Source organism: Dermacentor silvarum, chromosome 9 (assembly GCF_013339745.2).
Source record: "Dermacentor silvarum isolate Dsil-2018 chromosome 9, BIME_Dsil_1.4, whole genome shotgun sequence".
Taxonomy (NCBI): Eukaryota; Metazoa; Arthropoda; class Arachnida; order Ixodida; family Ixodidae; genus Dermacentor; species Dermacentor silvarum.
In genome coordinates this window covers 110,141,376-110,166,641 of record NC_051162.1, presented here as the reverse complement: position 1 = coordinate 110,166,641, position 25,266 = coordinate 110,141,376, and the positions used below count along the sequence as shown (strand labels likewise).

The 25,266-nt window shown below is 48.9% G+C and overlaps 1 protein-coding gene across 1 annotated transcript in view; it reads right to left on the bottom strand.

The window, feature by feature from the left end:
* The window catches only part of LOC119463815 (uncharacterized), a 33,608-nt gene that overhangs the window by 4,433 nt on the left and 3,909 nt on the right, over positions 1 to 25,266 (bottom strand). Inside the window, exons 3-9 of the mRNA XM_037724638.2 lie at positions 24,560 to 24,824; positions 20,340 to 20,777; positions 16,391 to 16,693; positions 12,182 to 12,286; positions 3,848 to 3,940; positions 1,239 to 1,354; positions 761 to 986 (exon numbers count right to left, since the gene is read on the bottom strand). Coding sequence (XP_037580566.2) covers positions 761 to 986; positions 1,239 to 1,354; positions 3,848 to 3,940; positions 12,182 to 12,286; positions 16,391 to 16,693; positions 20,340 to 20,777; positions 24,560 to 24,824 — 1,546 coding nt within the window. The remainder of the gene's footprint in view (positions 1 to 760; positions 987 to 1,238; positions 1,355 to 3,847; positions 3,941 to 12,181; positions 12,287 to 16,390; positions 16,694 to 20,339; positions 20,778 to 24,559; positions 24,825 to 25,266) is intronic.

Sequence of the window (25,266 nt, the reverse complement as noted above, 5' to 3'; positions counted from 1 at the left end):
CTAATAGTTAAGCTGTTCCTGCTGGTAAACACGTGTTTGGCGCATTAATGGCGTGCGTCAGCTAATCGCGTCATGCAATTTTAGGTAAGTGCTTTGGGCTACTCTCCTATTCACGTAAATACAGGTGGTAGTTCCGTTCATACGAATGTAAAGATAGCACACTGTGTAGTCTTACATTAAAGCAAGTGCAGCATCCTATTTAGGCGAGATAAATTCGCTTCGATGACGCATCACCCTAACCTAGCGACCGGATGTATATTGTAAAGAAAGAATTAGCCACGTTTCTCGAATATACATAACCGGCTAGCACATCGCATTCAGCGGGAGATAAAAACGGGGTCCCATCTAAAATTGCCAATTGGAGATATCGCCAATGCGCAACCTTCGTTGCGGAGCCATTTTTTAGGCACATGCTGTCAATCAAAGAACTCGTATGTCATTCTCAAAATTACTCGAGAGAGCTGATTTATGTAAGGCTGAGTGCTAAGTCAAGGCACTTGACGCACTTGTCTCCTGCCTTTTTTTTTATATAAAATGCATAATTACTATTCAACAATCACATAATAAACTCAGTCCTTTTTTTTTTCACCGACGGTTTCCAAAGCCTACGCGCACTATTCAATGTCAGTTGGTCAAGTTTTCACCCACTAGCCTCCGTGCCCGCACGCGCACTCTGATCTCAGAGGCCACGTTTTCACCCAGGACATTTGTGTCGACTCGCTCTGTGCCCGATCTCGGAGGCTATAGAGTTTAGCCCTACCTGGAGCCATCCGGTCTCCCAAGACATCGTCGAACGAGCTTTGAAGCCGGCGTCTGAAGCGCTGCAGGAAGAGGTTCAGGGCGTCTGACACAAAGCCCACGCCTCGCCGTCGGCTTGTCCACCGGTTACACACGTGACTGTACATGTCCACGCATGGGTGCAGATCTTCTTCGACCACTGAATGCAGGTAACCGGTCGCGTCCAAGCACTGCTGCGACTTGCATCCCTGCGTAAAAACGGCGGGGGGGGGGGGGGGGGGGTGTAAGGCTTGCTGTGCATTACATTTCACCAGAAATCACGTCACTGCTTCTTGCTACGGGTGAAACTAATTTTCTCTAGTAATATTGGTACGGCTGAACGATTTATCTGCTAGCTAATTGGCTGGTTGATTTTTTGGAGTCACATATCCCCTTGACAGTTACGCTAGTACAAATCTCCGTGCCTGTGAGCCGTCGCCCAAATGCTTCGCTTTCTGTACCAGCGCCAAGGCCACGATGCTCAAGACTGCGAAGCCGATGACGCTCGCGCTGAAGCACAGGGTCATGTGAACCACCTTGCGCTGGAAGGGAGTCATCTCGGCGTTGTATTCGGGTGCTGCGAAAGTGTGAAACACTGAATGAGTTTAGGCTGATAATGATCTCTGTAAAAACTCTATTTTCATTCGTTTCGCCGTAATAGGTTAATTAATAACAAAGGAAATGAAGGCCAGACTTCTAGCTCCGAGTTTTGCGGCGAAACTATGTAAACGTTACGGTCAGCGTGACACCAGTGATTTCGTTATATTTGAAAGCTAATAACTTTAAAAGTCGTTTTCGTGGTTGGCCGGCGGTCGGTCAATGGTGGGTAGTCGGACTCAAAAAATAAAACGTTCGCTCGCTCTCTCTCCCTCGCTCGTTCGTTCGTATGTTCGGGCGTCAGTATAGCAACAGCGAACAATTCATTTCGCTTAGTTATGAGTGACACACCGATTTGCGGTCATCAGGTAACACAATTAAAGTTAGGTGTACACGCCAAGAGAAAACATCCCGCCTGAAGCGTACGAGATATCGAGTCGACAACCGAACTCGATAACAGTGTCGATTTATCATTCAATGTGGCAAGTAATTTCTACGGAAACCGGGAATCTGCAAGAAGTTTGATGAAAGAGAAGAATTTTCATTGACTTGAGAGTAGCGCGAAACTATATGAATCATTTATCGTTCAATTTATGTCATTTACCTTACTTGACATGAGACACGGCGATATCGTATGTCAGCTTATCTTTTTTTTTAGCGGAAGTTCTACCGTTACACAAAAATCGGGCCAGATTTAGTGCTGTCGAGAGCCGCCGTTTCGTGGTGTCACCACGTGATGCTGAGTATACTACTAGAGGGGCCAAAACTAACATAGCGACAACCATACTCCACTTAACTGGTGTAAAGGTGCCAACAGCAACCAACAGAGGCTATCATTAGAGGAGAACCATGCAACAGGTTGAGTTTCAAGGAAGGGGCACAGCATTTCGCTGGCAGCGCCGCTGCCGCCATCTCGGTCTCTGATGTCCTCGGTTTTCGCAAACTGCAATACGTTAGCGGACAGGCCAAAGTGCTCTATGAAAGCTGCACGCCAAAAGCTAAAGGACACAAATGCGCCGTTAGCTCGGTACAGTAACATGTAGCTTATACAGGGTGTTTTCTATTACGATAGCAATTATATGGACACTCCAGGCGCATTTCTGTCGTCGCCGTCGCCGTGAGGTTCCGTATAAAGTCCAACGGCAATAAAATCGTCGCTGCGTGCCATGTTCTGCTTGTGCGACTAAAATCGTGCGAGGGTAAGCCGGCAATCGCGGCTCAATCTAGCGCACGCAAGGGAGAGAAGCAGGCAGGAAGCGCGCCGTCTTCCATCGCGCGCAACGCTCCAGGAGGTGGGTAGGGAGGTAGGGGTGGCGTTATACTCCGGGGGGCCCGGGCGGCCATGCGCATTATCTTGAAAGTCATCTGCGTCGGGAGCCCAGTCCGCCGTGCGCTGTGTTTTTTCGTGGCTTAGTTCGCGTCGATGCGAGACGTAGCACAAACGTCAAGTCGCTGGCCATCACGCTTCCTCACTCCAGCGTTTTGACAACGAGTTTCCGCCATCATCGAGTGAGATGTGTTCATGGTTGCTTGTGTGCGCGTGACACCATGCTTGTTCATTGAGTTAGCATGCCTGTGTTCACAAGTTTATACGGCCGATAAAACTATTATCATTACTTCGTATAGTTGTCCACGAATTTGCTATCCCAATCGATGCTTCGCCTTTCGGGCGAAACTGCGACTTTCTTAGTTACACCAAATTTTAGAAAATTGCATGTTTGAGATAGCACAATTCTAAGCCTTTATCTAAATTGCTCGATGAGGCGGTAATTATTTTACTGGCAATCAGAATGCTTAATAAACGTTATTACACTAACTGTCTAATGAATTATTTTACGGCACATATGTTAATCTACGAATTGTAGCTAGTGAGTTTGCAAAGCGTATCTACTCGGAACGAATACTCGAAACGATTATATTTCGAAACTGGTGCAGTCTTGAGAATCCGTTCCAACTAGATACGCCTTGTGAACTTACCGGCGATGAGTCGTAGGTTGGAATCATCATCATCAGCAGCATATATTTATGTCCACTGCAGTACGAAGGCTTCTCCCTGCGATCTCCAATTATCCCTGTTTTGCGCTAGCTGATTCCAACTTGCGCCTGCAAATTTCCTAACTTCATAACCCCACCTAGTTTTCTGCCGTCTTTGACTGCGCTTCCCTCCTCTTGGTATCTATTCTGTAATTCTAATGGTCCACCGGTTATCCATCCTACGCATTACATGGCCTGCCCAGCTCCATTTCTTTGGCATTCTAATTGACATTAAGAGGAAAAAATGGAGCTAGGTTGAAAAATGCACCGCAAAGTTTTTCTTTAAAAAATCAATTAGCTTAATTTTGTTATTTATTCAATTAAGCATTTTTGAATTTTCGTAGAAGTAATGGCTGCCGCATTGAGTAATTTAGATCAAGGGTTAGAATTGTGCTTGCCGCTGGCAATTATGAAAAATTTGCCTATGGCCAAATCTCACCAACAGAAGAGTATTGAGGTTGTTCCTCGGACAGCACCCTCCTCTCTTCGTTTGGAGCGGCACTATCTTCTGGCAGCTGGTTCTCCGCTTGAGCTGGAAAAGTTCAACAGTTGAATCTACGTTAGGCCTGCGATTTATTAGAGCGAACTTTACTTACATCTTTCCTGGGCTTTGTTGTTCGTCTCCATTCCCTCACAGGATATATTTACGGGTACATATAGACGACTGGGGTATACGCGGGCTGCTGTCTTGTCGAGTAGACAACCTGGGCCACTGGGTAATTGCCCGAACAGGCAACTTGCTGAGGGCTGCTTTATGGTCTAGTAGGCAGGTCGCGTCATGAAATAGGTGCCATTGGATGTGTGGCCGAACAGAAAACTTCAGCCCTACGTATGTCCCACTTGGTTAGGTGCCGCTGGGTATACGTGCCCGTTCTTGGTACATCCCCCAAAATTGATTTGCCTCTGCGACACAAGTAGCATGAAGTTTCAAATGAAATCATATTTTAAAAAACATGAGGGTTTTGCGTTCCAAAACCACCATCTGATTATGAGGCACGCCGTAGTGGAGGACTCCAGAATAATTTCTACCGCCTGGGGTTGTTTAACGTGCACCTAAATTTAAGTACACGGGTGTTTTCTGGATTTCGCCCCCATCGAAATGTGGCCGCCGTGGCCGGGATTTGATCCCGCACAATATAATATTGCCGCCAGCATACTGAGAACGAAAAGACGCCCGCCGCATCATAGCTGTGTCTCAAAAGAACCGCCACAACATAAGCGTCAGGCAGGGCACCGCAAGGCAACGCTGCGCCGCACGTACCCACACCACGTGCTGACCGACCGGTGGCTCGTGCTCGAGGTTCGGATGAATGGCACGCGACAGGAGGTGAAAAAGAAGAGAACAACGTTCGAAGGAGTGAAGAACAAGGGACGCTTTTGTTTTGAGTCTACAACCTTTAGTTGACGGGCACAAGTTCGCCCAGAATAAATTAGTTTTTGTAGAAACGGCTGTCGTAACTGTTGGTTACATATCTGGTGGAGGTGCGGGGTATGATTCCAAGCCCCACACGCGCCAGGGAAGGTAACCCGGATCCCCGAAGTTTGGAGCCAGCGGAATTAACGCCTGTCCACCAACGGACAAGTCGCCGCATACGAGGTGAGGCCCCCGAGTTTGGTCCTCTCGTCGATTCAGCAAGGGCAGCGGCAGCAGTCAGCCTAGGAGCCAGTGCGATGGCTACTCAAGAGATCCCTCCTCACATCGTCGTTGACTCACCCCTGACGCCAGAATCCTTTCACGGAGACACATTCGAGGATGCCGAGGACTGGCTCGAAAAGTTTGAGCGTGTCGCCAGATGTAACGGTTGGGACGAAACAAAGAAACTCCGGTATGTGTACTTCGCGCTGGAGGAATCTGCACGCACATGGTTTCAAAACCACGAAGCGTCGTTATCATCGTGGAACGACTTCCGACGAGAGCTGCTTGCAACGTACCCGAGCACGGACCGCAGAGAGAGGGCAGAAGCCGCTCTTCAGGCGAGGAACCAGCGGAACAATGAAAGTGTGACCATGTACATTGAAGACATGTCCCACCTCTTCCGCCGAGCCGACCCAAACATGGCTGAGGACAAGAAATTACGGCACCTAATGCGCGGTGTTAAACAGGAGCTGTTTGCAGGCCTGGTACGTAATCCGCCCCGCACTGTAGCCGAATTCCGATCAGAAGCGACGACGATGGAGAAGACGCTGCAGCAGCGTGCAAGACAGTACAATAGAGACGCAAGCGTCGCATTATTTGAAGTTGGGACAGGAGCCCTCCCCAGCAACATCGACGCCCTACGTGAAATGGTGAGGTCTATCGTTAGGGAAGAGCTGCAGAAATTGAAGCTGGTTCAAAGCCCTCCTACGGTGTCATCACTCGCTGATGTCGTACGTGAAGAAGTACGACAAGTAATTTGTGAACCAGAGCCTCAGGTACGGCCCCTAGCACAACCGGAGCGTCAGCCGCGGATATCATACGCCCAAGCTTTACGGCAGGACATTGGACGCGCTGACTCTGCCCGAACTACCGCGACACCCCAGATGCTTCCTCGCAGTATGCCGCCCATGCCGGAAGGAAGACCACGTAAAAGCGATGTATGGCGTACTCCAGACCGGCGTCCCCTCTGCTACCACTGTGGCGAGGCTGGTCACCTGTATCGGGAATGCCAGTATCGCCGAGTGGGACTTCGTGGCTTCTCCGTGAATGCGCCTTGCCCTCGAAACGGTGAGCGCCCTTACGAGATAGAAGCATTTTTATCTACACGCCGAAACATTCCGTACCCCCAGCAACATGAGCCTCGATCGGCAGCGCCTATGCGTTATCGGTCGCCGAGTCCGCGTCCATCCTCCATGTCACCGAGGCGTCGCTCACTAAGTCCTCGACGGGAAAACTAGAGCCAGCGACCTGTGGAGGCAAGGCCGCTGACGCCCAGGAAACCGAAGGCCCTCCATCGCTAACCCGACGAGACGACGGCAGTGACACCGCGACGAACAAATGCAGTGATGGCGACGCAACTTCTGAGTTGCGTGTCATCATCGACGACTTCGAAGTGACTGCGTTGATAGACACTGGTGCTGACTATTCAGTCATTAGTAGTGTACTCGCCAGAAAATTGAAAAAGGTATTGACCCATTGGACCGGATCTCCTATACGTACAGCCGGGGGACACTTAGTCGAGCCTGTAGGAATGTGCACAGCAAGGATCGGAATTAGTGGCTTTATGTACGTCAGCAGCTTTATTGTTCTACCCGAGTGTTCCCGTGATCTGATCCTGGGCATGGACTTTTTGCAAGCAAACGGCGCAATAATCGACTTGCAAGAATCTCGTGTGTTGTTTACTACGGAAAATGCTGTCACCTTTTCTGATGTGGAACAGCCACATGTTGCCTCTCTGCGTATTGTGGATGAACACGTGACGGTGCCGGCAAGGTGTAGTGTGACTGTCATTGTAAGGAGCGACGCATTTCGAGACTATGAGGGACTTGTAGACGGAAATATTGGGCTGCTACTGGAAAAGCAAATATGTGTGGCAAGGGGCCTTGTTCACCTGCGTAACGGATGTGCGGCTGTCCTCTTGACTAACTTTGGCAATGAGGCACAACACGTGGCGAAGGGAACAGCCATAGCATCTCTTCATGGCTATGAACAAGTTACGGATATATCGACTCTCGATACAGCATCACCAGCATCTGGGACTTTAGACAGTGTGCTCGCATCTATCGATATTGACCAAGAGCTGTCATCACCACAAAGACATACGATTGTGAGCTTGGTCAAAGAGTTCGCCGAATGCTTCTCTACTTCATCGAAAGTCCATCGCACTCCCGTTGCAAAGCACCGCATTATAGTCGAAGAACCCGTAAGACCAGTGCACCAACACCCGTACCGAGTGGCTCCAAAAGAAAGGGAAGCGATAAGAAGTCAAGTACAGGAAATGCTCAAGGACGACGTCATACAGCCATCCAATAGCCCGTGGGCATCTCCGGTAGTTCTGGTCAAAAAGAAGGATAACACCCTACGTTTTTGTGTAGACTACAGGAAACTCAACCTCGTCACGAAGCGGGATGTTTATCCACTCCCACGCATCGACGACACCTTGGACAAACTACGCGATGCTCACTTCTTCTCTTCTTTGGATCTTAAAAGCGGGTACTGGCAAATAGAAGTGGACGAGCGAGATCGCGAAAAAACGGCATTTGTGACACCGGATGGTTTATATGAGTTTAAGGTGCTTCCATTTGGTCTGTGTTCTGCGCCCGCCACTTTCCAGCGGATGATGGACACTGTTCTTTCCGGACTGAAATGGCAGTCCTGCCTCGTTTACCTTGATGATGTGGTGGTCTTCTCCACTACATTCGAGCAGCACGTGCAGCGGCTGAGGGCAGTTCTGGATGCCATTCGCACGGCGGGATTGACCATAAAACCCGAAAAATGTCACTTCGGTTTTCGCGAACTCCGCTTTCTCGGACACATTGTCAGTGCTCAAGGCGTCCGCCCTGATCCTGAGAAGATCACGGCAGTAGAAAAGTTTCCGAAGCCAAGAGATAAGAAAGCTATCAGGCGTTTCCTGGGACTGTGTGCCTACTACAGGCGTTTCGTAGAAAACTTTTCTAAAATTGCCGAACCACTCACGCGGCTTACAAAAGAAGATGTCCCTTTCATGTGGCAGAAAGAACAAGAAGACGCCTTCTCTGAGCTACGACGACGTCTGCAGAGTCCTCCCATACTTGCCCATTTTGATGAAGATGCCGAAACAGACATCCACACCGACGCGAGTAACGTTGGTCTCGGCGCCATACTTATTCAGTGGCAGAATGGAGAAGAAAAAGTCATTGCGTACGCAAGCCGTACTCTATCGAAAGCTGAAACAAATTACTCAGCTACAGAAAAGGAATGCCTGGCGGTTATATGGGCCATCAGCAAGTTCCGGCCATACTTGTACGGCAGACCGTTCCGAGCCATCAGCGACCACCATTCATTGTGCTGGCTGGCGAACCTCAAGGACCCTTCTGGAAGACTCGCTAGGTGGAGCTTGCGTTTACAGGAATATGACATCACGGTTGTTTACAAGTCCGGTCTCAAGCACAATGATGCTGATTGCTTATCACGTGCACCGATCGAATCTACTGCTGCTGAATACGAGCAAGATTTCCCGTTTCTTGGGGCTGTGAACACGTCGGAAATGGCTCATCATCAGCGTTCTGACCCGGAATTACTCCTGCTCATCCAGCACCTGGAGGGTCGGCAAGTAAAAGTTCCACGAGTTTTTGTCCGCGGATTGTGTTCGTATGTCCTCAAGAACAACGTCCTCTACAAAAGAAACTTCGAGCCCAGTGGCGAGACGTTTCTACTTCTCGTACCATCATCGCTACGACCTGAGATCTTAGAAGCTTGCCATGATGACCCTTCAGCTGGTCACTTGGGCGTTAGTAGGACTGTGGCAAGAATCCGCCAAAAATATTACTGGCCGAAGTTGATGAATTCAGTGCAGCACTATGTAAAATCGTGCCGAGATTGTCAAAGGCGCAAAACACCGCCACTCAAACCAGCAGGCCTTCTGCAACCAATACAGCCACCAGCAGTACCATTTGAACAGATCGGAGTAGATTTACTTGGGCCATTTCCCGTTTCGTCCTCAGGAAAGCGATGGATTGTGGTAGCGACCGATTACCTCACCCGGTATGCCGAGACTTCTTCTATCACAACAGCAACCGCCATTGAAGTGGCTCAGTTTTTCGTCACACACATCGTATTGCGACACGGCGCGCCTAAGGTTGTCATAACAGACAAGGGAACAGCTTTTATGGCCCGTTTGATGCAGTCTGTTATGAAACTAACGCATACTGATCATAGGAAAACCACAGCATACCATCCGCAAACAAATGGCCTGACTGAACGGCTCAATAGAACGCTCGCTGACATGATCTCGATGTACGTGGACATAGAGCATCGAACATGGGACAGTATTCTACCATACGCTACCTTTGCGTATAATACTGCAGTACAAGAGACGACACAGTTTACGCCATTTGAACTTGTTTACGGCCGGACCGTAACAACGACACTGGACGCGATGTTACCTGTGAATAACAGCAGCGAAGACGACCCTGACGTTAGTCAATACATAGAAAGGGCTGAAGAGGCACGACAGTTGGCGAGGCACCGCATCGTCCAACAGCAGCACGTCGACGCAAACCGATACAACCTAAGGCGAAGAGAGGTGCAGTACTACCCTGGAGACAAAGTGTGGGTATGGACGCCTATACGTACACCCGGTCTTTCGGAAAAGTTACTGCGCCGTTATTTTGGCCCCTATAAAGTACTTCGCCGGCTAAGTCCCTTAAACTACGAGGTAACTCCCGAAGGTCAAGTGCGCTCCACACGACGCAGGACTCGTCCAGAGGTCGTACACGTAGTACGAATGAAGCCTTACTACGAAAGGCATTGAATAACAGAATTTGCAGATGTGCCCAAGAATACCACCGGCCGTCCCTCAGCTTTGTTCTTTTAAAACTGTCGGCCTGTCTAGGCCTTTTCTACGCATCGGGACGATGCTTCTTCGGAGGGGGACTAATGCCGCCAGCATACTGAGAACGAAAAGACGCCCGCCGCATCATAGCTGTGTCTCAAAAGAACCGCCACAACATAAGCGTCAGGCAGGGCACCGCAAGGCAACGCTGCGCCGCACGTACCCACACCACGTGCTGACCGACCGGTGGCTCGTGCTCGAGGTTCGGATGAATGGCACGCGACAGGAGGTGAAAAAGAAGAGAACAACGTTCGAAGGAGTGAAGAACAAGGGACGCTTTTGTTTTGAGTCTACAACCTTTAGTTGACGGGCACAAGTTCGCCCAGAATAAATTAGTTTTTGTAGAAACGGCTGTCGTAACTGTTGGTTACAATATTCTATTATTTTAAATGCATAACACGTTATCGAAACTTTGCATAAATTTCCAGATTTTCTTACTTTGACAGTAAACTGTGCGTTTTTACCCCAAGTATGGCAACCTGCGCCGTACTTTGGTTGCTCCTGACACCTTTTTTGTCAGCGTTAGAATGGGGCTTCAACTACTGGAATCTCTAGAGTATTGAATTCACGCCTACTAAACGGTTTGTCGAAACCGATAGTGTGAAATGTGGAAACTTGTTTGTTTCCTCTTGTGTGCCACAGGCATCAGTGTTGGAATGCCTGCTGTTTCTCATCTATGAAAATGACATTGGTAAAAGGTCGGATACAAATGTTAAGGAGAAATCGTCTTGAGATGACTATTTCATTTAATAGGTTGTCAAGAGTTCTTCATACCAGGAAATACCTAATAACAGTCTTCGTAAACTCACGGACGGTTGCGACAAAAAAGGAATGTTGATAAACTTTCCTAAAACAGTGCTGATGACATTAACAACGAAACAGAAGACATTACTTTATATTTATCACATTGAAAATTGGAACCCTAAATCTGTTACCTGTGTGATATACTCAGGTTTAAAAATCAAGAACAACTCAAATGGGACATTCATGTCTACAGCATATGCGACAAAGCATTAAGAAAACTTAGTTTTCTACGTAGAAAACATAAAGTCGCCTTCAACTTTCAAGCTCTAAGCCTATCACTCCCTCCGCGCGCCCAGTTCTAGACGATGCTTTCATGGTATATGGGATCCACACTTTGACAAAGGAATTGTCAAAGTGGAGTGAATCCAGCACCTTGCTGCCCGGTTTATCTTCTCAGATTACAAAACGCCATCTATTTCTTTGCATGTTCAGGCAAACTCGGACTGAATCCACTCCACGTGTGACGTAAAATCACTAGACTCAAACTTTTCCACTTGATGTTGCGTAGCCAAGCTGCTTTGGCAAGTGCAACATACATTTCTCTAGCTTGCCACATGTCATCGCACATTTTAGAGCGCAGCTCGTAGGCGCCCGTTTCTGCGGCGAGTATCGCGGCATCGTCCCTCGGCGTTCCTCGTAACCGAGCGAACGAGCACAGCGAAGGATGAAAGAGCGAATGCGGAGCGCGGATGAAAGACGGCGATAGCGAAGAGAGCACGATGAGGAAAGCGGAGGAGGAGGACATGGCGAAGGCGGGAGAAGAAAAGCGTAGTGCCGCGCAAGACGGGCTCTGCGGCGACGATGGTTACGAGATGGCGCCAGAGTAGCGCGCGTCGTCTGTTCACCGATGACGCCACCGATACTATATATGGGAAGAAAGCGCTGCGTGAGCAGAGGTCTGTCTGCGACGGCTGCTGTAAATCGCGCCCACGCGTCACCCACCCGCTGCCTCTCGCGACCTCCCGGAGATTAGCGAGCCAGTCGCGCCCCACTTCGCTCCGTTCGCAACGTGCCGCACGACACAGATTGTCCGATCCAGTATAGATCGCGAAAGCATGTTTACAGCGGCGCTCGAATTTCGCATTAGGGAGTGTCGCGATCGTCGGTGAATTTTTCACCTCATAGTAGTACAAGTTTACTTTTCGCGTAGAAAACTCCGTCAGAAACCACTCTTTCCACTTACGAGCGAAGAGTTGAATCATTTAGCTGAAGCCGTGGTGGAATACTAATCCCACGATTATTAAAAAAAAAAACTGTTGCGAACCCAACTCCTGCACGTAACCCTCTCCTGCTTGGGCAACACCGCTTCGTGCGGTATTGCCTAAAGAAATAGAAAAAAAAATATGTCAGAAGTTCGCGTCAATCGATGACAAATTTCCAAGAACGACCTACGCACGCCCCGTAACACCAGACAGCAGATCCCACCAACTATCGCTTACTCTGTAAAACAGGAAACTTACTGCTGAGGTCCCGGAGAGCGCTTATCTCCTGCACTTCTGCTAGCAGGCACGGCGATTCCAGCAGGCCCGTAGGCACAGTCGAGGTCTCAGCATCATGTGCGACATCTGGGAATGTGAGAGAACAACCAAAGACTCCCCAATAACGATTTACCGCATTTTCTAACACTTAATAAAAGAACGACGCTCAGTTAGACATACTTTCTGTGGACACACGAGTATCCGAGGAATAGCTAGCGGGACCCTCCGACGGGGCGGCCATTTCGAAGCTGGTGCTGCTTTTCTTCTTCTGCGTCTTCTTACCGTGAACTGAATCTTATTGCCGATGTCGATTTCTTCGAACAAGGTACATACCAGCGAGGGAGACTGGCTACAGAAAAAGAATGATAGCTATGACTATCATAATTGAGAAAAAAATCCGAGAAAGAAAAGAAACTGACAAATATAAACCCTTTTCCAAATTCTTGCCTGCGCTTCTCTGCACTGCATATTTGCCCACTAACAGCGGAAACGGTTGTCATTCAAATAAAGACGAAGTGTTATAGCTGCCCATCCCTATCTTACCTATGCCAGCTTTCATCACAGCTTGCGGCGCGATTCAGAAAATATACTATAGAAATGACTTCGCCAAATCATAGTTTTCAACATCTGATTTCCCGCATCTAAATTTCCCTTGTAACAACAAATGGTGCTTCATTGACAAATTGAAGTAACAGTTACTACGGAGCCGAGTCCCCCCACTGCATTTTTACCACCACAGGTCTGGTCTGGCTGTATCACCTTTGTGTCCTTTATGCAATGAGAATGAATCTTTGCAACGTTTGTTTTTGAGATGTCACCGGTTCATTATTCGAAAGAAAATGTGTTTAGAAGAACCCTTCTATACCCTTGGCTTAAATTTGTCTCTTCTGGTAATTCTTTCATTTGGGGCTACCGTACCGGGTTACAGCCACAGGAGCGTTTGTGGAGCCCTCTGCAACTTTCTTCACGATACGAAAAGAATTGCATTCTAAAACTGTTCTTCTCACTTGTTATGCTCACATAGTGTTTACTGCAATACTTAGATATTTGATCATACATATCTGTAACAGTAGACATTTTCATTAAATTTTACAAGATACCTATTTCATTTCACCTTATGCACCCCAAAAAATTGATAACAGTTTTTCACCGCCCGATTCATGGTCGAGCCCCCAGAGTGGGTTGCGCTATTTCACCAAGGAACAGGAACAAGAACATGCTGGGGCTTGACTCTTTCGCATCGTTTCATCGCAAGAGCCACGTCTACATTCTTACGAAGCGAAGTCTGCCAAGGCGTCTAACCAGGCGCGGCCAGGAGTGAGCGGGCGCTGGCAGGTGTGCGTATGGTGTGACCTTAAGTATCGCGTGGTTCGAGGCTAGTTGATTGTTCAAAACTAGTCGAAATCAGCGAGACCACACGGATGCCACACCGATAAGCAGGGTGGCCAAAGTTTAATTCCTACGCGGACGGCCACGGCCGAGCGTGAGCAGACGATAGTTGGCTTCTTCCGGAAGTACGTAATTATGATCGAAATTCGAAAGCAGATCTTCGCTTACTTGAGCCTGTTTATTAAATTGCATCAATAGATATACACAATAACAGTAGGAAGAAGTGCACTGATCCAAACACCCTTCTTGATTGATGTCAGCAATCGGTCCATAGCAGCCGCGTATGGAAATCTGCTGTATTGCGAAATAAAACGTCCAGAAAAGAGTGATTAGCAGACTTAAGTTTAAGAGAGAGAGTTTGAGAGAAAGGTCACTTCGCGCTCCGCTTGCGAGCTCCACGAGCCGCGTACTACTGCTAAATTTCGCCGAGATGTTCCCAGCAGGGTATCTTATCCGCGGGCTGTGTTTTATTCACTAAGGTGGTTCAGGCCCCCCTTTAAGCGAAATTTGAGATCCGTCAGTTTAACGCTATGCCAAAACTGACCGGATCTGGGAGATTTCAGTTTATTTCCGACCAGCCGGAACGAACTACTTACGTTATTCTTCCATCGCAGAAGTTTCATGTCATTTGGCTTATCATAAACGCGCATGTCGGTAATTTAGGTTGCGTTTGCAGGTACCCTTGGCCTAATTCCGGAAAGAACAGAGCTGACCATTGGCTCAACTTTACAGGCGTTCGCTGATCTAGAAGGGATGTACGAATGTCCCGACTCCCCCCCCCCCCCCCCCCCCCCCTCCAAAATTTGTGCGCCCAGCGCCAGCGTAAGGCACGTGACAAACTCTTTAGGTACTTCTTCCCAGCTGTTACGGTTCTTTTTCTCTGGAGAATTAAGAAAGATTTCATGATTATTGAAGACAACCCGCCAGCACGTAAGAAACTCATCATCGTTATAAATCTCAAAGTCAGACTCCCCCTTAAAAATACCTTCACCCGCGCTTGACTACTGACGGCTACATAAGGTGATTTGTTATTTGTACGCTGTCCTGGAGTTGAGCTATTCAGGAAGACACTGTAAGCAAAGTCCGGGAAGGATCACAAAAAAAAGCTTCTCTCTAAAATCGCAGCAGAGACGACTCTCCTAGCAACATAGCCCTTTGGATGCTGCTTTGATTTCCCCGTATCTGCGCACAAACTGTGTAGTTACGAACGATAATAAATTTGGAACATTCATCGCAAACCTATGTGGCCGAAGAGGTAGTTCAAGGGAAATGTTGTTCAAGGAGGTGAAACAGCGGTAAGAAAGAAGCAAGCTGTCCACTGTTTCTAGTTCATTACGATAGTGTAACGAAGAACCGATACCGGTAAAAATTTTGGAATGGGACTCTTCGTAGAAATCTGACCAACGCAACCTCGATCTGACGTGAGAGGCATTGCACCGTGCGACCATGGGTAACAAATGCTCTAACTTGGTAACAAATGCCCGCTATGCGTCAACAAATGCGTGGGTAACAAATATCCCGTTATGCGTCAGCTCCCCTTCACTCTTTCTCACTGACAAGGAATACAGACATCTACTGGGCTAATCACTCCAAGATTGCTAGTTTTACCTGCAGACCCAAGCGCGACTGGCCTCTAAACACCCCCCCCCCCTCTTTTCTTTTTTTTGCCTCCCTTTCTTCTCCCTTCCATTTCAAGCTATATATTTGTGCACGCACAATAAAGCAACCGTTGGCAGTCAGCGTTGGTCCTGTGTTCTTCCTTCTGTCCGTGCTTTTAGCACTGTTTTTTACACCACGAATGCATACCAACGAGCTCTCCTTCAGACCCTTTCAAGCTCTACCTTGACCAACGATAGTATAGGCCACTTATGGCACATACCCAAGGTGTAGGATTGAGGAAGGTTTCTTTTCTATTGAAATGAAAATTAACGAAACAGACTTATTCCCCTGATAAGCTTACCTTTCTGGCAAACAGAACCGTCCATACATGGAAGCCTTATATCGTATAGTGCAGTAGACACTAGTTACACACAACATCAAGGAACCAGGTAATGAAGTTCTGTTTATTAGGAGTTACATTTACCTTATATTTAAAATGGGCTAATACATGTATTGTCGGAAGAGGTAAGGTGGAAGTAAGTTGGCTGTACATATTGAATAATTGCAGCTTGCTACTGGGAAATGAGATGCAAGATGCAAAGGAGGCAGACGACATAGGACAAGTTCCGGTCTGGGTCCTTGCGTCTCATTTCAGCCGTAGCGCGCCGCAATAATTCAACTTAATTGTCAACAGAATATATAGCAGTTGATGTCGCCATGGACACTCCTGTCCTGGACGAGAATTTGTTTTACCCGCAACAATGACGTCTCAATCCGCCACTTCCTTGAGTGCATGAGTTTTGGTTTTAGTATTTTTGGCTCATGCTATAATTCCAGTGTATATATAATGATTTGCACAATAAACTTTATGTACGTCGCTTTATTATAGCAGCATATTACATAGCAAGTAATGTTTTATAGGATGCGCAAATAGAGCAAGAAAACTTGTTCCTGAATGTCGGTAAAAAATGCCCCCATATCTGAACCTTCCATAACAAGTTTTGTCACCTGCGCGTTTAGGTTTGAGGTGTTCATTGCATCAATTGTTTTATTCGCTAATTACCTAATAAAATATTGTACTTGCTGGAAAGTGACGGCCACAAAATACAAAACGGGAGCATATACGCTCTGCGTTCGGAGTGCTTCACGGCCGTGCATGGAACCTGAAACCGCTGACGCGGCCGACACCAAGTCAGGCCTAACTATACCCCTCGTCCGTTACGGAGGGCAAGTGCGTCTCGCAGTTGTTCACGGCGCTGCAGTTGCACTTGTAGTCCGCGCCCTCGGTACAGCCGTACGCGTGGATAAAGTCCGGCATGGTGCGGGACATGTCCCGGCAATGGTCGGCGTCGCGTGGGTCTCCGCATCCGGTGGCGCAGATCACCAGGTATAGTAGCCTTCGACGGGCGCGAGTGTCCAGGCGCCAGGACGTCACAGGGTCCTTATCAGCCATTGCCATGGCCGTGGCCACTGCCCAGCGACCTCCCATCAAAGACTTGATTGCATCTGCAAGAGCACGCCGAGTGACTGTTTGCTAGCAATTTTGGGGAGCTTTGTGGGATTTTAAGAGTTAGCGTACACGTAAGGGTAGGATGTGACAGGGAGAGCATGGCTGCAGCGTACTTATTATGACAGCTCGGTCCGGATTCTTTGAGCAGTTATAAACAAAGGTTAGTATTCAAAATTTGTGCAACTTCCATGTTGAACTCCTCAGTGTTACCATAGTCACCACTGGCGCACGGGAAATTGAAGTTTAAAACCGCAGTTATTTCTTGCCATGCGAAGCTATCTCTTTGTGGTGGCGTCTGACTGTAGACGTCGGAGTCAACAGAACGCAAGAGGCACCCGCCGTGGTACAGCTGACTACGGCGTTGCGCTGCACAGCTCGAAGTCGATGTTTCGATCCCTGCGATGGCAGCCACATTTCGATGGAACCGAAATGCAAAATCGCCCGTGTATATACTTACATTTATCTGCACGTTACAGAACCGATGGCGGAAGGAAAATATCCGGAGCTCCCACTACAACGTACCGCAAGATCAGATCATACTTCTCGCACGTTAAGCCCCTGAACTTCATTTCAACCATCCAATGAACTCACACAGCACAGCTCGCATAGCTTAAAGCTTAGAGTTGCTGGTCACGCGTACGACGCACCTAACTGAAGTGATTACCATAAAAAAGTAGTACGCAAATGTCCCATTTACTGCTATACACATTTTAGAGTGGTTGATCAGTCCTCCACTGTCTCCATGGACATTGGCTTCTGGCAGGAATTTCAGAACAGGGAAGCTTTGGCGTTAGCATTTTGCCTAGTATTCATGATTTTTCTGCCAACTGGATGAAAAGGAGCCTTGAAATCAAATTACGGCGTTTAACGCCCTAAAAAGAACACACGGTACAAGATATAGATACCATAGTGGAAGGCTCCGGTTTAATTTAACTTGCACCAAAATGAAAATACTCGAGATTTGTTTTTGGCATCGCGCCTCTATGAGAAAGTGGTCCTGCTGTCAGGAATCGTATACGTGCGGCCCTGTGTTCGAAGCAGAACACCATAGCCACTGAACCCCAGCGGGAGGCGAGAAGGCGAGTTTTGAAACTATCATTAACCAATGTAACTGATATAGCAAGTCAGTTATGCGAAAGACCGCAAGTTAGAGGAAAGTTTGTGAACTGAAAAAATTTTTTGATCCTCACAACTGTAGCACGAAGCTAAAAGGAAGCCCATACGAGTTTCTCAGAAAGAAAACTTCGCACTTGAATCCTTCGCACCAGGATGGACCTTTTCTTCAACTGAAACTTTCTTTCTGAGAAATCCCCATCGGTTTCTTTTTTATCCTTCGTGCTAAAGTCGGGTGGAAGGCAATTTTGCTCGTTACCCTAATTCATACAGGGTCGCATAACGTCAAACTACGTCATTCTGACTTCATGCCAATCTTCTAACGTCATAGTTACGTAACCGCCGACACAATCATCGGGCGGTGACCCGCAGCGTTGTTTGAACAAGCCAATTAAACGCTATTCTTCTTGACAGGCATTCCCTTTTGTTTGCTTTCAAGGCGAATAACATTGCCTACCTTGACATAATTTGATGCAAAAGCATCAAATGGTCCATCGAGCGAAAAAGCTGGCGTCTGTAAGCAGCGAAACGGCACCTAAATTCCCACTGGCGGCGACGCCACGTCAAGAGCGCACCTCGACGGAGCAAAGCGAGTGAAACGGTGTCGCTTGAGGGAAGAGGGCATCACCGCGACGCCACGTCACAGCGCGTCTCGACGGAGCAGATACGGTGACGCGACGCCGCGGGGTGAGACAGGTTGTCGGCGAGGCAGTCGTGTTACGCGTGCGCGTGGGTACCGCCGTCTCGCTCTCGGAAGCCGGCTCATGGTCCGTATCTCTCCCGACTCCACTGGGCTTAGCTGCTGCGCGCGCCAGCCGATCCCAACCGCATCCCCTTCCTCGGTCTCTCGTGGCGCAGGACGTCGGTGGCATGCGGCGTTGGCACCGCTGGCTGCTGCTGCTTGCTGGCTCGGGCAGCACGTATTTCTATGGTACATTACATACTCGCAGCGCAAATCTCGAAGGACCGCTCAGCGGCGTTCAATTGGACATTAATGCCTTCGCATTCACAACTCGCAAGAAGTGCTTAAGTGTCCTCGGATTTCTTTCTTAAATAATTGTCTGACCAGAGGCGAGGAGCAGGCAGAAGTGGAGAAGGTTTCGTTGGGACTAAGCTAGTTCAGTGAAAGTAAAAAAAAAAAAGTGTCGAAGTTTTGCCCGACAGACGAAGCATCGATTGCGATAGCAAATTAGTGGACAGCTATACGAAGTTATGATAGTAGCTTTATCTGCTCTATAAAGTTGTAAACATTGACACACTAACTGAATTGACAAGCATGATGCCACGCGCGCACAACCAAACATGAACACATCTCACTCTATGACCACGGTAACTCGTTGTCAAAACGCTGGTATAAGAAAACGCTGGTATAAGAAAACGCGGCAGCAGCAGTGAGCGAATTGACCTTCGTGCAGCCGCTCGCATCAACGCGAAGTATAAGCCGCGAAAACACAGCTCAAAGCGGACTCTGTCCCCGTAGCAGATGGCTTTCAAGATACAGCGGCCGCTCGGGCGACCCGGAGTATACTCCGGGCGGCCCGAGCGGCCCTCGCTACCCTCCTCCCGGAGCCTTGCGGCCCGGCGGGCGCGCGCGGTCGTTCGGGCCGCCCGGAGTAGAACGCGTCCCCACTCCCTATCCTCCACCCGGAGCCTTGCGCGCAACGGAAGATGGCGCGCTTCCTCCCACTTCCTTCCTTGGGTGCGTGAGATTGAGCAACGATCGCCGGCTCACCCTCGCAAGCTTTCACTCGCACATACAGCATACGGAGCGCGGCGATGATTTTATTGCCCTTGGACTTTATAAGGAACCTCACGGCGACGTCGACGATGATGGCGACGGAGACGGCAGAAATGCGCCTTGAGTGTCCATAAAATCACTATCGTAATAATAACCGGATGAGGCGGGTGATGCCGGCGTATGCGATTGGCCCGCTTCCGCTTGCCTAGTTTGCGGTGGCTGGTCGAAAATCGCAGCGGCGTGCAACAGGAAGTTTAAAATTGCCGCTAGAACAGATCCTCAGCCAAGAAGAGTTGGCAGGACAATATCGTGCACATGCCGAAAGGGCTCGACAACGTTATACTGCCACGTAAAAAAAATTTTGTACGCCAATCCATTCTGCCCAGCAGCAGGGAGTAGCCAGTGCCAGAGCGATCGCCAGTTAGCCATCTTCTGTTTCGTTTGGAACGGCTATCATCGGAAAAAGTGTCAATTTTGTTCGGCATAATAATGCATATTTATTTTGTACATGTCCCTTTGAAATGGTGAGTTTCTGCAGTTTTCGCGACGCCGCGTGACAGAGAGGTGAAGTGGGGGTGGCCAGAAAAATGTTTGACTAATCGTACAGTGTTAATTGCAGAAATGAAATAGAAACGGTGTGGAATAGCTTTATATTATAGCACCCGTAAGGTTCCCTTTATCTGTTTAATGATTCTATTTAGCGTCGCTTTGCGGCGACGACAAGTACCATGATGCAATGCTTTCATACTGCTTACAGCCAATGATTCCTACGGAAAAAACGGCACGCTCACCTTCGCCGAGGCTCTTGTTGAGGCTTTTCCTGAACGACTGGCCAAAGCAGGACTGCACGTACGCGGCCATGCTTGAACCTCCGATGGCGGTTCTCGAAGCTACCGGGGCCGCACTGCCTTGGTACGCGGCCGCCCTCTCGTAGATGGCCCGCAGGACCAGATAGCGAAGCGCGAACATGCCGACGTTAGCCTCGGGGACCTGAAGCGACAGGAAGCCTCTCGAGGCGACCAAGGCAGGCGGGATGGCGAACTTTTCATGGCGTCTCTGGCCATAACCGAGTTGGCCCATGACCAAGGCATGGCTCTCGACGAAGAGGGCTTCTCTATCGGCGCTGCCGACCTGGGCGGCTATCACGGCCGCCAGGTTGGGCAGGAACGTCTCGTTCATCGTCACCGGAAACGGCTCCGTAGGCGTGGTAAGGACGTTGCAGGGCTCCCCTGGGTACGAAAGGAGGTCGCACTGTGTGTAAACGCTCACACTATGGTATCAAACCTTACAAAAGGAGCACGGTCTATGGCAGACCGATAAAGGTTACTGACAGAAACGAAGACGAGAACCGAGGTAGAAGGTGCGCGTTTATTTGTTCTGCCTAAGCGTTTGTGTAATTTATTTGGTTGTACAGCTTTGCTCATTAGTCCTAGCTAATCTCCGATATGAACCAATTGACCCAGCAACAAGCAAGTTATGATTCAGCCGCACGTTTTTAGGAAGGTAGGGTAAATGGATGTGCGAATTAATTTTCACAATCTGAGGGTCTTAAGATGCACGTGGATTGAAACAGACGAGCGTTTTTGTCACCTGCACTTACAGAAATACCGTCACTGCGGCCGTTTATTGAACCTGAAACCCAGCGCTCAGCAACGGCACGCAAAAGCCTCTGAGCCACCACGTCGGATTTCATCTGTGACAGCAACTTGGTAAGATACGAAGTTTTTGATCTGACAGGAACGGCAGTACACAAACATTCAATGCATCCAGACTGTTAGGATTATCCTTTTTAGAAGGCCCAGATGACTTGGTCGCTGAGAAGTTGGGCCTATAAAGGAGCGCGCGCTTCTGCATTTCCAATCATCTGCTGCTACCATCGAGTAAACACCATGGCCGCTCCAAAAGTATATGTGCGGAAATATATCCGTGCGGTCGGGTAATTTCGGAAGTCATGCGCTGCCACATGTTACCGTGCGCTTTGAGTGAGAGGATCGTAAAAAGAAGGCGCCACAATCCCGGAAGAAGTGACTTTAGGAAGAAGTTCAGATGCTTGCAGCGTGAAGAGTTAAAATCAGTCACTATTGGAAGTTCGAATAAAATTACCCGGATTGTTTTCTTTTCGTGTCGAAATTGTATATAATTGCTGTGTTGTAAAGAACGGCCTGACAACTGTAAAATTACAAAAGTTACATTATACGTCACCTGAAGGTAGTATGCATTATGTTGTTGTTGCGCTGGTGCTGTTCTACGCTTAACTGATGAAAGCTCGGCCCATGACAAACGTGCCGTGGTGAACTGTGGAAGTAGTAAGATTGTTACTCATGTTCACGAATTGACGAAAGGCTTGCCCCAGAAGGTTACTCACTTCAGAGAGTAGTTGTATATAAATATCACAAATGTTCGCTGTTGCAACTTCATTAACAGCCATTAAAACTCATTGCCTAAAACATCGTTCACGTCGACGAAAAAAATAATAGCTTGCCCTCCCCCTTCTGCAAACAAACTCAGACAAAGCAACGAAAGATTCGCTTTAGAAGAAAAAAAAATTCTTGTGACGTGAAAACACAAATCCTGTTTCTTGTCATGAGCCGGCATGGTTGCTTAGGGACATCGGCGTTACCCTTCTAAGCCCGAGGTCGCGGGATCAACTCCTGGCCATGGCGGTCGTCGAAATGCAAAAACACCGTTGTAGCGTACATTGGGTGCACGTCGAAGAACTCCTGGTAATCCAAATAAATCGGGAGCTCCCCACTACGGCGTGCCTCATAATCAGGTCGTGGTTTTGGAACGTATAACGGCAGAATCTTTGTTTTGTTTTTGTTTCTGGTCATGACTGAAGACAGGATGTTATCAAGCTCCTATGTGTAGCTCAGCCCTAAACGTCATCGTCCACCTGCGCAATTCCGAATCAGATAACAAAGATTTATTTTTCTTCCACCGCCTTTGACTGCGTTTCCTTTCCCTTGGTGCCTATTCCGTCATTCTAAGAGAACACTGCATTCATGATTATATTGCTACACGCGTGTGGTATTTGGTTGTTTGAACGAGGCGCGCGGGCGCCTAGACGAAGAAGACGAACTGCTCTGGGCTCTCGAGCTATCGGCTGATCTGGCCAGCGCTGCAGCTATCATTTGTAAATATACTTGTAAATAGTCTCCTGTACTTAATCCTTCGTTCGCGTAACATTTTGGTGGAGCGTGCCGTTCCCCGTCCTCGCCACGGAGCTCCGCAGCGGCCGCACCGTCCAGCTTTCCGCCATGGCTCCCGGTGACACCTCGTCTGCTGCTGCTACTGCAACTCCAACCACAACGTACGTCACGGTAGCCACTCCCCGCGATCCTGGCATCTTCTCCGGCCAAGATAATGTCGACGTTGATGACTGGCTACGCATGTATGAGCTTGTTAGCCGCAACAACCACTGGGACCCTACCATAATGCTAGCTAATGTCCTCTTCTACTTGGGCGGAACACCTCGTGTCTGGTTCCGGACACACGAGGAGGAGATCTCTAGCTGGGACGCTTTCAAGGAGAAGCTCCGCGACCTCTTTGGAAATCCGACCGGTCGGCAGCAGGCTGCAAGGAAAGAGCTTGCTACTCGAGTGCAGTCTTCCACTGAATCGTATGTCTCGTACATACAAGACGTGCTAGCTCTTTGCCGGAAAGTCGACGAGAACATGGTCGAAGTTGACAAGGTTGGCCACGTTCTCAAAGGGATCGCGGACGATGCGTTCAACTTGTTGATCTTCAACAATGTGTCTACCATCGACGTCATTGTCAAGGAATGCCGCCGCTTTGAGCTCGCCAAAAGCCGCCGCGTCATTCCACAATTCTGCCGGCTCCCTAACACAGCTGCGACGTCGTCCTGCGTCGCCCTTACCGCTTCGCCCCCCTCCAATGAGACCGTCACGCGTATTGTTCGCCGTGAGATCGAGGCTGCCAGTCCTGCCACGTTTCATCCGCGCCCACTTGACCCCACCATTGACCAACCAGCCCCAGCGATCTCCCTCATTCAGGAGGTTGTGCGGCAAGAGTTTGCCAACCTCGGTTTTCCTGCTGCCTGCTCCATCTCCCGACCTGACGCCCGACTGGTGCCGACAGCTGCGCCTCGCAGCGATCTGTATTCCAGATACCGCAACCCTACAGAATGGAGAACTCCGGACGACAAGCCATTTGCTTTCGTTGCCACCGCATTGGCCACGTCGCTCGCCACTGCCGCACCTCCTGGTCATCGCCATATTCGAGCTACTTTTCGCCGTCTCCTCGCCCATATGCCGACCCTCGCCGCTACTCGCCTCGCCGTATGCCTTCGAGCTCTCACGTATCCGTCGATGACAGTCGTCCCACTCGCTCGCCGTCACCTCAGCGCCGTCGGTCCCCGTCGCCCCAGCCACGCCGCTATTCGTCGCCGACCCATTATGGACCCTCCCGGACGGAAAACTAGGCCATGCAGCTCTTGGAGGTAGTGCTGCATCACGTTCGTCCTGTCCAAATCCTCCGTTGACGCTCCTCACGAACACGAACCTAATTGAAGTAGATGTAGATGGTGTCCCGTTGACGGCATTGATTGATACTGGAGCCCAAGTGTCTATAATGAGCGCTAACCTATGCCGTCGCCTCAAAAAAGTTCTTACGCCTGCCGTCACTCGAGCCGTACGCGTCGCCAATGGCGCCACTGTTGCCATATTACGATATCATCTAGAGATGCTCAAGAGACGAGCCGCCGCGAGAAAGACGATTAAGTGTGTCTGGGCTTTTGGCGCGAGCAAGGCGTCGGCCTGGCGGTTTGGTTCCAGTGTAAATATATTGTAAATAGCCTCTTTCCTGTGTGTCTTTCCACACGTAACATTCTGGTGGAGGTGCTGGGCCGACGCGTCACATGAACAGCCTGCCTCAGCTGCTTTCCGTGAATCTCAGTAAGAATATTATCCGATCTCTTGACGTTACGCCTATCGCCTATCATTCGCCATTCCAGCTCCCGAAAGTGCATTAAAGAGTGGCTAGTCGAACTTACCGATGATATTAAGCCATGTACGGCTAAGAAGCGTCGTCTCGAGGTAGACGCCGAAGTTGACGACGTTGTCCCTCAGTACAACCGCCATGGCTTCGTTGAACGCTTTCGTGAACCTTTCCGTCGAGTTGCTTTGTAAGAAGTTGGTGCCCACCCAGGCTGGGAAGAGCTTGGTAAAGTGCCAGGCCGTAAGAAGAAGACACCACTTGACTCCAACGAACGGTTCGTCGAAGCTCACGTGGCGGGCATAGTACGTAAATTTCATTACCTGTCGAAAACGAACCGAGACATGCGCACGCAGTTGAGAAAATGGGGGGAAATACAGTATTAAAAAAACTATTCTCCAGTAAGCCTGAAATGCTGTCGTGACAACATGAATTCGGCCTCTCTTAACAAAATTGTTGTGCTTAAAGGCTTGCACTAAGAATAAAAATGCACTCAATGGCAACGAAGCATGGGTCGAATTCGCAAAGTGTTTCGTACTTAAAAACTGTTTGCCATTGGTGGACGGCCTTTGGTAATATGCATGCCCAACACCCCGATTGGCTGACACTTGTTCTTATGAAGAGCTCTAGCGTAAGAACTTCTGTGGATATGGACTCTGTAATCATATACTCATCAAAAGCTATTACACCAGAACTGTTCATAAGAGCCCATTCCAGCCAGTTCTGAAGCTGGGCATATTAGCGATAACGTTCGGCCAATTCATA